We start from the raw sequence: 12,071 nt of genomic DNA on the forward strand, positions 1-12,071 counted from the left end.
TGCCAATAATGCCCGTGATTAATTTGCCCCAGGTTCCCCTAAATCAAGCCGTCATCGATAAAATTTAGCATCAAATTGTGTGCTGTACAACGCCGCAACTCCGCATCCGTGCAAACCTTTGTACCTGCTAAAATGCATTCGCTTTACATAGTCCCCCTGGGTGCGGTGGCTACAAATCGGCTGTAAAAATATCACTCCCCCTCATCACACTGTGACGCTGTGCTTTATTTAGCTGTTTTTTGCACGCTTCCTAATGAGCTGGTTTCCTACCTGTGTAACAAACGGGCCACCACAAGCAGCGATACTATTTCCAATCGACGTTACGACCGCCACCAAACCGCTTGTTTACAATTGCACTGGGTGAACTAGGCGAGGATAAGTGGGTGACAAATAATTGCCCGCGATCAATTCGGGCCAAACTCGTGGCCCGCAACGATCGCGTTGACACATCCAATTAAAGAGAAAGTGTTCTGCCCCATCATCCACCCATTGAGCCATTGATTTGACGGAAGGGGGGGGGGGGGGGGCGCGTACGCGATTCCTTTTGTCAAATCGTGATCGGGTTCGTGATCGGTACGCCTGTCAATAAGCGGCAAAAGCGATTGGGAGTGCCGTTTCGGTTCTGCCTGCCAGTCGCATTCGGCAATTAAACCTCGAAACGCCGTTCGATCGATCGCTCTAGTGTCACACGTCTCCTTAGGGGCATTGTCCGTGTCCGCGATAGACTTTTTTTATTTTCTCCATTGCGCGTTGTTTAATTGAGCTGGGAAAAGGCGGCCAGTTTGTGGGGCGGAGGGAGTTTAGAATGTTTCGCCCTGCGCGGGGGTCATTGCAGTGAAACTAGGCGAGAGTGTGTGTGCGTGCGTGTGTGCGACCTTAACTCTATTGCTCACGGTGTGCGGATCGTCGGGGTTGTGTAACCAACGAGTGTGCTTGTTGCGTAATCAAATTTGGTGAAAAACGACCCTCCCCTTCGTCCCTAGTTTTCCCTTAACGATTTTAAAACGCTTAACGCTTGAGAAGGGAGAAAAAAGAAAAATAAAGTACAACCATGGGTGTGATGCTGTCGGTTCTAGTGGCTGGAGTCGGTGCGATGGATCTCATCTACTGTCTGGCGTACATGTCGGGCAGTGAGCAGCCCTCGAACGCGATCGAGGATGTGCCCGACAAGCAGCAACACGAGCAGCAGCACGAGCAGCAGCAGCCTGACGCCAAGGTCGAGCAGCTCGAGCAGTACAAGGAAACGGTACGGCAGCAGATCAAAGCGGCACCACCGCGGAGCACGGTCGAGGGTGTGACGTACGCGCAGGATGGCGTACCGTACAAGGACGGCTACCGGCTGGAGCCGAGCGTCGAAGGGGCCGCCCAGCTGGACGTGCTGATCGAGAAGCTGCGCATACTGGAGCGCCAGAGCCAGGAGAAGGAGCAGCAGCTGGAGCAGATGAGCGTGCAGATGAGCGAGCTGGAGCGAAGTACGGCCGAGCAGAGCCTGATCATCGAGGAGCTGCGGTCGCGCTCGACCAGCCGCGCGCACAGTGTGGAACCGTTGGGAGCGTACCGCAACAATCTGTCGCCTGCCGATGCCGTGCCGCAAATTGTACTAAACGAACCACACGACAGTGGTGGTGGTGGCGCGGACGAGCCACGCCCAAGCTCGAGCAAGTTCCGGCCGATACGGCGCGACGACGGGTTGCGTCGGTCGGTGAAGCGTCGCTCGGTCACGTCCGTCACCTCGCTCGAGGACAGGACGGACGAGCTGGAGCGGCTGAGCCAGCTGGAGGACGAGGAGTGCGCCCGAATGGACGACTACATCCCGATCGTGTACAGCCGGGACGATCTGCAGGACCCGATGAACCGTCGGCACAACATCAGTCCGATCCCGGAGAGCTGCCATCACCACGAGGACGACGAGCGGCAGTGGGTGCCGGAACGTTCGCCCGAGCCAACGCTGGCGGCGAACACTACCCGTCCCTGGGGCGACATCAAGCTGGACGAGATGAAGGAGAAGGCCGTCCTGCGCCCGTCCCGCTCGATGTCGATCGAGGAGGAGGAGCTGGAGCCGCCGGCCGCTGCCGTGGCCGTGGCTCAGCAGCTGCACGTGAGCGAATCGGCTCCCTCGAACCTGAGCTCGCATTCCAACTCACCCGACCGGGAGGAGCGGCGCGGTTCGGGCCGAGTTGAGCCGATGCTACGCCGCACCACGAAGGAAGCCGATCTGACGAGCTTGTTGCTGGAGCAGCAGCAGCAGCAGCAGGGAGGTGGAGGAGCGTCCCAGAGTCAGGCAAGTAGTAGTAGCCGTCCTCCGTGGACGACCGAAATCATTGTGCCGGAGGACGACGCGGTGGTGGACGACTATGACTCCGATGGCGGCGGGGGCACTGCGACAGCCACCCGCCGTCGTCCCATCCCCCAGTTCATGCAATCCAAATCCCCCTCGCCGTATGCGGACGGTGCGAGCGTCCACGGGCACGAGCGGCCGCCGCTCGCCGACATCTCGAACCGGCTGGTGCCGCTCGTACCACCGCCCTACCCTTCCCGTCCCCGCTCCCCGACACCGTATGACGAGCCGGCCGGCTCCTCCCGCGAATCAACTCCCAGCAGCGGCTCCTCCTCTTCCTCCTCCAATTCCTCCTCCTCCTTCCATCGCGCTTCCCTGGAAAAGATCTCGAATGGTTTCGTTTCACGCGCTCGCTCCATCTCACCGCATCGGGCGGCCGGCCAGGAGGGGCGCCGGTCCGTCTCATCCTCTCGCTCACCATCACCGACGCGCGCTGTGAGTACCGGTCGGCGGGGGCACGATGCGTCACTGGACGACGACGTGCCACCAGCAGATCCCATGTGGCGGCGGCGGCGGCCGGTGCAGATTGTTCTAAAACTCGTTTATCTCGAATTCTAGGGAGATCTCCGACTCGGCAGCAGCAACGCGCCGTCGGCTCGTGCAGTCACTCCGGCGGATGGCAACGACGATGCTGGTGGTGTTGGTGCCGGTCGGCTGCTTTCCCCGCTGGCCGCCGCGCTCGTGGATGCGGATGCGGGCGCGGAAGGCGACACCGAGGGCGAGAACGGTGAGCAGCAGTTGCTGTCGGTGGCGCCGAGACGGCGGGGCTCCGGACGGTCCAAAGCGTCGGCGTCGCCGGGTTCGTCGCCTGTGCCACCCGGGCGCAGGTACAAGGAGCGCAAGCGGGTCGCCCGCAGCCTCACACCGATCGACTACGATCAGACGTTCATGGACAGCTTCACCGAGCAGCACCTGTCGGTGACGCCGTCCGAGCTGGAGGACTACATCAACAGCATGGACGCGATCAGCTTTGAGCCGCCGCCGCTCGTGAAGCCGGCCTATCTCTATCCCGCCGCGCTGCCCAGCCTCGTGCTGACGGACGAGCAAGGGACCGATGCGCAGTTTCACGACGAAATGTCCGCCAAATCGTTCTACGGCCAAAGCTACGCGCACGAGGGCGTCACGCTGAACCATCGCGTCAGCTACTGCGAGTGGATCAAAAAGTTCCCCGACAACCAGACGAGCCACCTGGCGCTGGAGGACTTTGACAGCGACGACGAGGAGGTGGAACAGATTTGCCGCCAGGCGGTGGAGGTGGAGGCCCTCTTTCCGACCGCTCTGCCCAAGTCGGCCGGCAACACACCGCAACCTTCGAAGCCCTTGACACCGGCCACAGCGACAGAACCGGCGCAACCAGGCGATGAACGCAACGAGTTTCCCGTGCATCGGACGCCGGCCTACGCTACGCCCTCGCCGGTGTCGCTCGTTTCGGACCTTTCGGATCTTTCATCCCCATCCTCGCAACCTCCCTCACCCTCTCTCTCGCTGGCCACCCAACCCTCCCCGACCGTGTCCTCTTCCCTCGCGCTCGGTTCACCGCTGCTCAATAGCTACCACAATCACAACGTATCCGAGCACCATTTTACACCGATTCCCTCCGATTCGCACGACACGCACGACAGTAGCTCACCGCTTTCCTCCTCACTACACTCGCCGCAGTCGCCGGCAGTACCACCATCACCACCACAGCACCACACTACTGCTGCACCGCTACGGCCGAGCCTCACCGTGCCGGTCGTACCGTCCCGGACGCCGTCGGTCTCACCGCTGCCGCTGGACGCATCGCCCGAGGAGCTGGTGTTCGAGATCGGCCATCTCGATGGGCTGATATTCGAGGCGAAGAGCCGCGAACCGACGCCGTCCCGTGCGCCGAGCCGCAACGAACCGCTCCTCCGCCCGGACGAGCTGGCGTTCGACATTGGCAACATGGGGGGCCTTATTTTGGGACCGCCGAGTCGCAGCGTCTCGCCCGCGCTACCCACCCCGCACCCATCGATAGAGTCGTCGGGCGGCGGTGGCGCTTCCTTATCGCCGCTCTCGTGGGAGTCAGCGGCAGGCAGTGCGGCGGCACACAACGAACACACGAAACAGCCACAGTAACGAATAACGATGAAACACAAGGATGATACACAAACACACACACTTACATCGGTAACGGGACCGGAAAAACCCCAAAACAACACACCTTCTTGTTGGAGAAAACGAGATAACGAAAAACGCAACAAATTTCCTTAAAGAACCCAACAATCGCCGAGCCAGAAAACACTTGTTGCACAAAACCCACCCGCTTCCCCCTCGATCGAGCATTCGGGTTGTTTTTTTGGCTTGTAGTTGTTGGTTGTGTGTACTTCTTTTCTTTTTTTGTACAATAAAATTGAACTATCACGAAAGAAAGAACGCCCCTTTCGAAACTAACCCGAGTTGCAGTTGCAGTTTTACTAAAAGGTGTGCAAACGCAATGCTACAGCGATAAGTATGGCAATCGAAATGCTGTGTGTTTGTGTGTGTGCTTTTAATGTGTGAGTGTGTTGTGTTAATGTGTTTAACTTTTTACTATATCTTCTGGCCACGACACCACGTTGTTGACAATTTAATTAACGAATCGTCCTGAGAGAATTGCACCGCACTAGACCGCTAGAAAACATTTGGGATGCGAGCCAAACATTTAACGCTTCATCAGCACAGCAGATCAACCGTGGTGAGGTGTCTGTCCGTCCTGTCGTTCGATCCACAAATAGACACACACCCGTGGCACGGTGGTAATGTGGTTTGAAGGGATTTTGGTAGGAATTAGGCGGGCTGGGGTGGTTGTAATGAGTTTTTGTGCGGTGGTTTGCATCTACAGCGCGGCAGCAGATTTGTTGTTTGGTAGCTAGTAAGTCAGGTTTAGGTCGTGTGTTTGAGCGTGGGTAGGGTAGGGCATCAGATAACGAGAGAAAGGTGAAAGATTTTGCAACAATTATTGCAGCGCCGGTTGTTTTGCAGAACGGTTTTGAACGTGAGTTCATTGTTGACGAGTGACGCGGTGGTGATTTATGCAGTCGTCAAAATGGTTGGACAGGATTGTTGGTAGCAGCTTTTGTTACAATTTAACTGCGCGAATTCTATGCAGGCAAAGGATGCTATAGTAGAGATGTCCACGGTGGATTTGGGTCATAATGATGGAAAAACTATTACAAACACTATTTAGATGTTATTTTAAAGTATGACACATCTCAAAAGAATGTTTGGTTCATTGTTCTTGTTACAACACTCGGACTCTTTCTTCTTTTACACATTGTCCGGAGAATACTGAAGTTAACCCTGTGTATGGGGTGGGCCTTTTTCATGTATGATAGGAAACCTCAAATGGGCAATTTGGTAGGTTGTTTTGATGCGACGGCTTTGCCACTAGACCACTCCCACGACAGGACATTGGTCTGAGACTATTATCGATGTCGATCTATTAATTGGTCTATAATTGGATCGATCAATTATTGGGATGAACGATACCAAAGAGTTACAGGGTTGTCTAGCCAGCTCAACATCATATGCAAGCAATTCGATCCCGTAAAATACATTTCAACAATAAAAATGGAAACTCGAATGATCTGTCATTGGTTGCTCGGTATACACTCGACGTTAATTTGACAATGTTGAATAGGAATTTTACTGTTTTGAAATGAAGTTTACAATGTTGAGCTGGCTAGACAACCCTGTAACTCTTTGGTATCGTTCATCCCAATAATTGGTTGACCCAAACGCTGTAAAAGAAACATTTAGAAGGATTTATTTAAAGCAATTTGATGTAGAAGGATTTATTCTCAGCGGATTGAACATATACAAGAGATTCGAATGCTTCATTCCAGTGCTGTAAACGGGAAAGTTTTATTTGTTTGTACTCATATAAGTACAATGCCGGTCTCATGGTACAGTCGTCAACTTGTACGACTTAACAACATGCCCGTCATGGGTTCAAGCCCCAAATAGACCGTGCCGCCATACGTAGGACTGACTATCCTGCTATGGGGGGAAATCAATAAGTCACTGAAAGCCAACCCCACAAGTGGGTTGGCAGGCCTTGACCGGCATCGGTTGTTGAGCCAAACAAGAAGAAGAAGAAGAAGTACTCAACGTACATTTTACGTACATTATATTTTTAGAACACCAAAACTGTGTCAATAAGTTGCATACAAATGAGACGGTCATTGTTTGGATTTCGAAGAGATGACAGATTGGTGACCAACACTATGGAATATGTCTATGAAAAATTAGAATAGAGTTTAATTGATTACAGCGACAAAACTTTATTGCAGCTTACTTAAAAATGAAGTGGCTTAAACATGTTTAAATTAAAGACAAGAGATAGTACATGAGAGCTGGATCTTAGAAAGTTAACTCTAGTTAAACTTTAGTTTTATGTATGATCGAACAAATGTGAAAATTCTGAAAGGGATGTTTCCGATGATATACACAGTGCTGCAAAATGTCATGAGCATCCCGCAACGATCATCACCGAAAACAATGAACATATCCGTGGTAGTTTGATGTTCATTGCTGATACTCAATAAAAGTGCGTCATGACCAGTGCTGCAAAATGTCACGAGTATCACGAGATTTTCACCAACGAAAACAATTAACATATCCGTGGTAGAATGATGCTCATTGCTGATAGTCAATAAAAGTGTGTCATGACATGCTGAACACGACATGCGAATTCTTCAGTCCAACGCGATACTCTGACTGTCAAGCTTAGCCTAATGCCGGCGCACGCATTATCATGATTTTTTTCTGGCTGTGAACAGTGCTGCCAAATGCCACTGTTTCAATCATCAACACTCATGACTAAAACGAAGCTCAAATCAGATCACGTACACCACTGAGATGATCAGTGACTATACTCAAACAGTTGTTGGATCAATCACATGCTTGGTGACATTTAGTTTAGCATCCAACTTTTGATCACTCACTTGGTCACGACATTGTTGTCGGCGATAATCGCGACATTCTTGAAATACACTTGGCGCGTGGGCTCTAACAACAAAATGAGCATACTTTCTCCCTCTAGCTGTTTCGATTATCTGTCGGGTCAAACAGAGCGAGAAAACATGCTCATTTTGTTTCTTGGAACCACTCGCACGCGCATATCTCCCGTGACCATCGCGATGATCACCGACTGAAAATGTCGCGACCAAGTGATTGAACACAAGCTGGTTGCACACAATGTCACCAAGCATGCGATGGTCGCACCAACTGTTTGAGGCTCGCCTCTGATGTTCGCAGTAGAGCTCGTGACGCTGAGATGATTTTGTTTCAGCCAGAATTTGTCATGACTATGTCAGTGACATTTTGCAAAATTGATCACAGCAAAAAAAAAGTCGTGATATAGTGACTGACCAAGCGATGGTCGCAAACATGTCATGAGCATGTATTAGTCACAGCAATCGTTCTGAGTATCACCTCTGATTATCACAATTGAGTACGTGACGCTGATATGGATTTTGTTTCAGTCATATTTTTTTATGACATTGATAGTGACATTTTGCAGCACTGGTCATGACATGCCGAACGCGACATGCGAATGCTTGAGTTAAATCTGATACTCTGACTGACAAGCTGAGCTTAATGTCGGCGCAAGTATAATTATGATTTTTTTTCTGGTTGTGAACAGTGCTGCCAAATGCCTCTGTTGCAGTCACCAACACTCATCACTGAAACGAAGCTCAAATCAGCACAGGTACACAACTGAGATGATCAGAGGTAAGATTCAAAAAGTTTGTAAGCCTGCCTGATGACATTTTGTTTGGCAACCAATTCTTTGTCACTCACATGGTCACGACATTTTCTGTCGATGATAATCACGATATTCATGGAATATACTTGGCGTGTGGTCCCAAGCAACAAAATGAGAATTCTTTCTCGCTTTCTCTGCTTTGATTGTCTGTCGGGTCAAACGGAGCATGATCTACATGATCATGATCATGATCTATCTGCTCGAGTCTCATCTCTGATCATCACCGTAGAGATCGTGATGATGATATGATTTTGTTTCAGCCGTAATTTGTCATGCCTATGTCAGTGACATTTTGCGGAACTGAGCGCAGTAACTCTGTTAATCACAATTGAGTACGTGTCACTGACATGGATTTTGTTTCTGTCTGATTTTTCTATGACATGACATTTTGCAATGAATATACATAAGTTTGAGACACGTACGCGTACAAGTGGACGATCGTATTTAGTTTTGGAGAGTTTGTTGTCTGAATGCAGTCTGGAAGGTCACAGCGAGATTGGGATTGGGAGATAACTGGTCATTTCCATATACATTAGGTTCTGCTGCTTCTGAAGGTAGTGCCTTGGAGCCGGTGTTGGTATCAGTGGAACTGGCCATATCCATGTCGCAGTTGTGTCGTGATGTATTTGATCGAGTTAGGCCCGTTTTTATGGAACTACGTTGGTCGTCTTGGGTGTGTGTATGACTCCGATGAGCGTGTAGATTCTTTCGAATTGCGTCCGATGCCACTACTTGCTCGTATTTTTTTAATTTATTCAAAAACTACGTTAAAGCAATATTATCGCAAAGATACTTCCGTCCTTCTCAAACCTTTGTTGTGGAAAGAGGTGGAACGTATTTTAAAGATTAAAAAAGAGATAAAATCGACATTCATTTCTGCAATATGCAGTATAGACGTTGTACAGATTTTATGAATATCTTCTTAAAACCGAACACATTTTTCATGTTGATTTTGAGGTGATCATATCTAATCCAGTTTTCAAAAAAGAAATCAAATTGTTGTGTATACTTTAAGTTCTATAGTCAATAAAAAAACATATAAATGACGATAATACTTTTTGGACGTGGTCCTGTTCTTTGCACCTTTTGATTAAGTGTTTCCTATCTCATAGACGACGGAAGTTTACTGCTCATTGAAGCCAAACTCCATTCATGAAAGACTTTTTTATGTATCTTATACAATAACATATATGTTCGATAGTAAATTTCCTTAGATGTGCCAAAACTTGAATAAATATTTCGCCCTTTACCAACGTCGATGTCGTACTCTTTACTGCGCCTACTCTTTTGGCTTCACATCGGGACCACATCTGTGGTATGACCGTGGAATTTCGCGTAATTTTAAACTGTCCATCACACCTCAACCTGCATCTGTTCGATAGGAATTTGGCCAAAACGCACCACGAACAGCTGTGAAATGGAAGCTGCCCGGGGTGTTGGAAGACGTTTCGGTACTTTTTTTCACTGTATGTGTTTGCGTTCGGTTTGATAATTGGCAAACGCCACGCCACGAACTCGTCACTGCGGCGTGTAGCGGCGTATATGTTACAAATTCCACAAAACAAATAAAACAGATACACCTTCACCTACAAAATCATGGCCCCTCCTTTCTTCCCTCCGGAGCAAAATGCGTTCGTTTTAATGTATAAATAAACGGTGAATCATCTTCAACAATCTCTACCTGTGGAAACGACCGTGCCCCCGCGTAGTGGGCGAAAGTTAATTGATCTATAAATCAAACACCAAACACTGCGCTACTGCATTTGTGAGCTGTACAATGTTTCTAACGGTGATGTAGTGAATAAATTCCATGCTTTATACGTGTTTCTCGCTGCATTACTGTTGCAACAGTACATAGACGGATGCACAAATTTACCTATTTTAGTGGAGTCGCTGGCTAGTGGCTAGCAACACTCGAACCCAACGATCATCGCCGGGCTGGCGAACATTCGCACCAAATTCAAATGTCACCGGAAGTAGCAGAGCATGGAAAATAACTTAACGCCATAATTGCAGTGCACAACGGTGTGGCTGTGTCACACTGGGGGAAATGTGAGAGGAAGGGAAGGGTGTTTTTCATTACTTAATGTCCACTTGTGGCAAAAGGTGAATAAAAATAGCGTTCCACCACACCATATGATGCGCCTAACACACGCTCGAGTCTCACTAATAAATCTAAATATAACCACATGACGGTCACATGACGGTGGACACGAACCGGCTGGAAAAATGAATTTTCCACCCTATCCACGTCGTAGCGTTTAAGAAGAATCTTTTCCTCGATCGAACTGATTCCCATTATCTTGGTTGGAGGAACAAAACACCGATGTATTGTAGCAACACATCAATCGGTCCATGATAAACCCCCATTGCGCATCGTAAATCAGGTCCGCTCTCCACAGTCGGTGCAAAATCAGTCGGCCCACGCCAAAAACATACGTAATCTGTGGAATTTCCATCAATTTGTTGCTGAATGGCTGCTCTACGGCTAATGAGCGACCAATGGGCAGGGAGGGATGGAACATTAGCGTCGGAGGGTTTTGAATCCAAAGGAAAAATAGTGATTCTCATCTCCTTTCATCCCTCCTCAACCGTCGTGTGTGACGATCTCTGTGAGTCTGCGGAAAGAGTCAAGTGGGCGAGGACGACGTCACGCTCTTTTTGGGGGTGTTTTTTCTGTCTCTTTCCCATCACTAATAATCACTTGGCTGCCAAATAGCCAATGGACGGTGGGGAATTGGTTTCAGTTGGCCTTTCGAGTCGATCGGATGGATGGAGAATGTAAAATATTAAATTTAAAGATTCCATCGCGGCTACACCCTGCTGCCCTGCGAGAGTTCACCCATTGTACGGGTGTGGAAGTTAAGGCAGGGGTTGTGCGTGGCCAGGTCGGTTCGCTCAGAGTCGCGCACGCCACCACCGATTTATTCGATTTCGGTTTGGTCCGCGGTGTGTGTGTGTGTTCACGTTTGCTTCCATTTCTTTTTCGAGCATTTCAGTTGGGCAAATGTTTTGTCGCGTACGCAGATGGCAGAATGTTCATCAATTTTGCACGGGAAAATGTGGAGGAAAGTTACATGAGGGACGTGTCCGGAGAAAAAAGATTGTGGTGCTGCGACTGCTGAAATCGTGCCGGGTGCATAAGTTGTGCGCGCGCCAGCACACGATACGATCACCTAGGCGGGCTGGGCGAACGATTACCAAACGGTGCGCGGCGCCCGGTGCACTTTTGTTGGTTTGGGTTTGTGGAACGCGGCCATGTGGCGGCGCGTACCATTTTGCGCGCTCTGTCCGGGGGTGGCGAAGGCAGCGTTATCCATCCATCGCGAAAACCTTCTCGGTGAAAAATAAAACGGACAACGCGGAGGCCTCCCACCCACCAACCTGGGGCGTGAGTGTATTCGGGTTAAGAATTTAGTTGATTTATTGTTTCGGAAATGTGCCGCACAGAGAAGGCCCCATCCTGGGATGGGATGAAATGGTAGGCATGGCTGACCCTTACACACCCACCACATTCCCTTGCCCTTTTCGGGGTGAAGGAAACGCATCGTCGGTTGGATTTCGGCGTAAACAGGTCATTGGATATGTGTGTTATGCTTTTCTTCGTTTCGTTTCGTTTGCTTTGTTGCTGTGCACGGTACAACACCTTCACTGCCAAGCTCGGTGGCATTTACCACTACTACTACTACTACTACTGCTACTACTAGGCCAGCTATTACCTCATTTTACCATCCCCCTACAGTGAGCTCTGACTCTAGTGCCGCGTTTAAATGTTTGGAAAAGCGAAATTGCCGACCTTTAGGTTACAATAAACTGATTTTCGGTACGCGGATCTTGGGGAAGAGGGTACGTTGGAGTCCTGTGGCGAACAGTCGGCTGCTTGTTTAAATGAAAATGCATTTTTTTTTGGGGATGGCGCAACCATGGGCATGGGAAATTAAAATGCAGTTGTAAACAAGC

The 12,071-nt window shown here is 49.8% G+C and overlaps 1 protein-coding gene across 7 annotated transcripts in view; it reads left to right on the forward strand.

Annotated features, from left to right (window-relative positions):
* The window catches only part of LOC121593112 (four and a half LIM domains protein 2), a 113,856-nt gene that overhangs the window by 72,455 nt on the left and 29,330 nt on the right, over positions 1 to 12,071 (forward strand). Inside the window, exons 2-3 of one of the 7 annotated variants that reach the window (XM_041915194.1) lie at positions 1,077 to 2,281; positions 2,897 to 5,761. The exons of 4 other annotated variants lie outside the window; for them this stretch is intronic. In XM_041915194.1, the coding sequence (XP_041771128.1) occupies positions 1,094 to 2,281; positions 2,897 to 4,438 (2,730 nt within the window). In that variant the 5' untranslated portion in view covers positions 1,077 to 1,093 and the 3' untranslated portion in view covers positions 4,439 to 5,761. Of the gene's footprint in view, positions 1 to 537; positions 2,282 to 2,896; positions 5,765 to 12,071 lie in introns of those variants that run through there. 2 more of the 7 variants (XM_041915193.1, XM_041915203.1) reach the window with 2 other exon arrangements.

Source organism: Anopheles merus, chromosome 2L (assembly GCF_017562075.2).
Source record: "Anopheles merus strain MAF chromosome 2L, AmerM5.1, whole genome shotgun sequence".
NCBI lineage: Eukaryota > Metazoa > Arthropoda > Insecta > Diptera > Culicidae > Anopheles > Anopheles merus.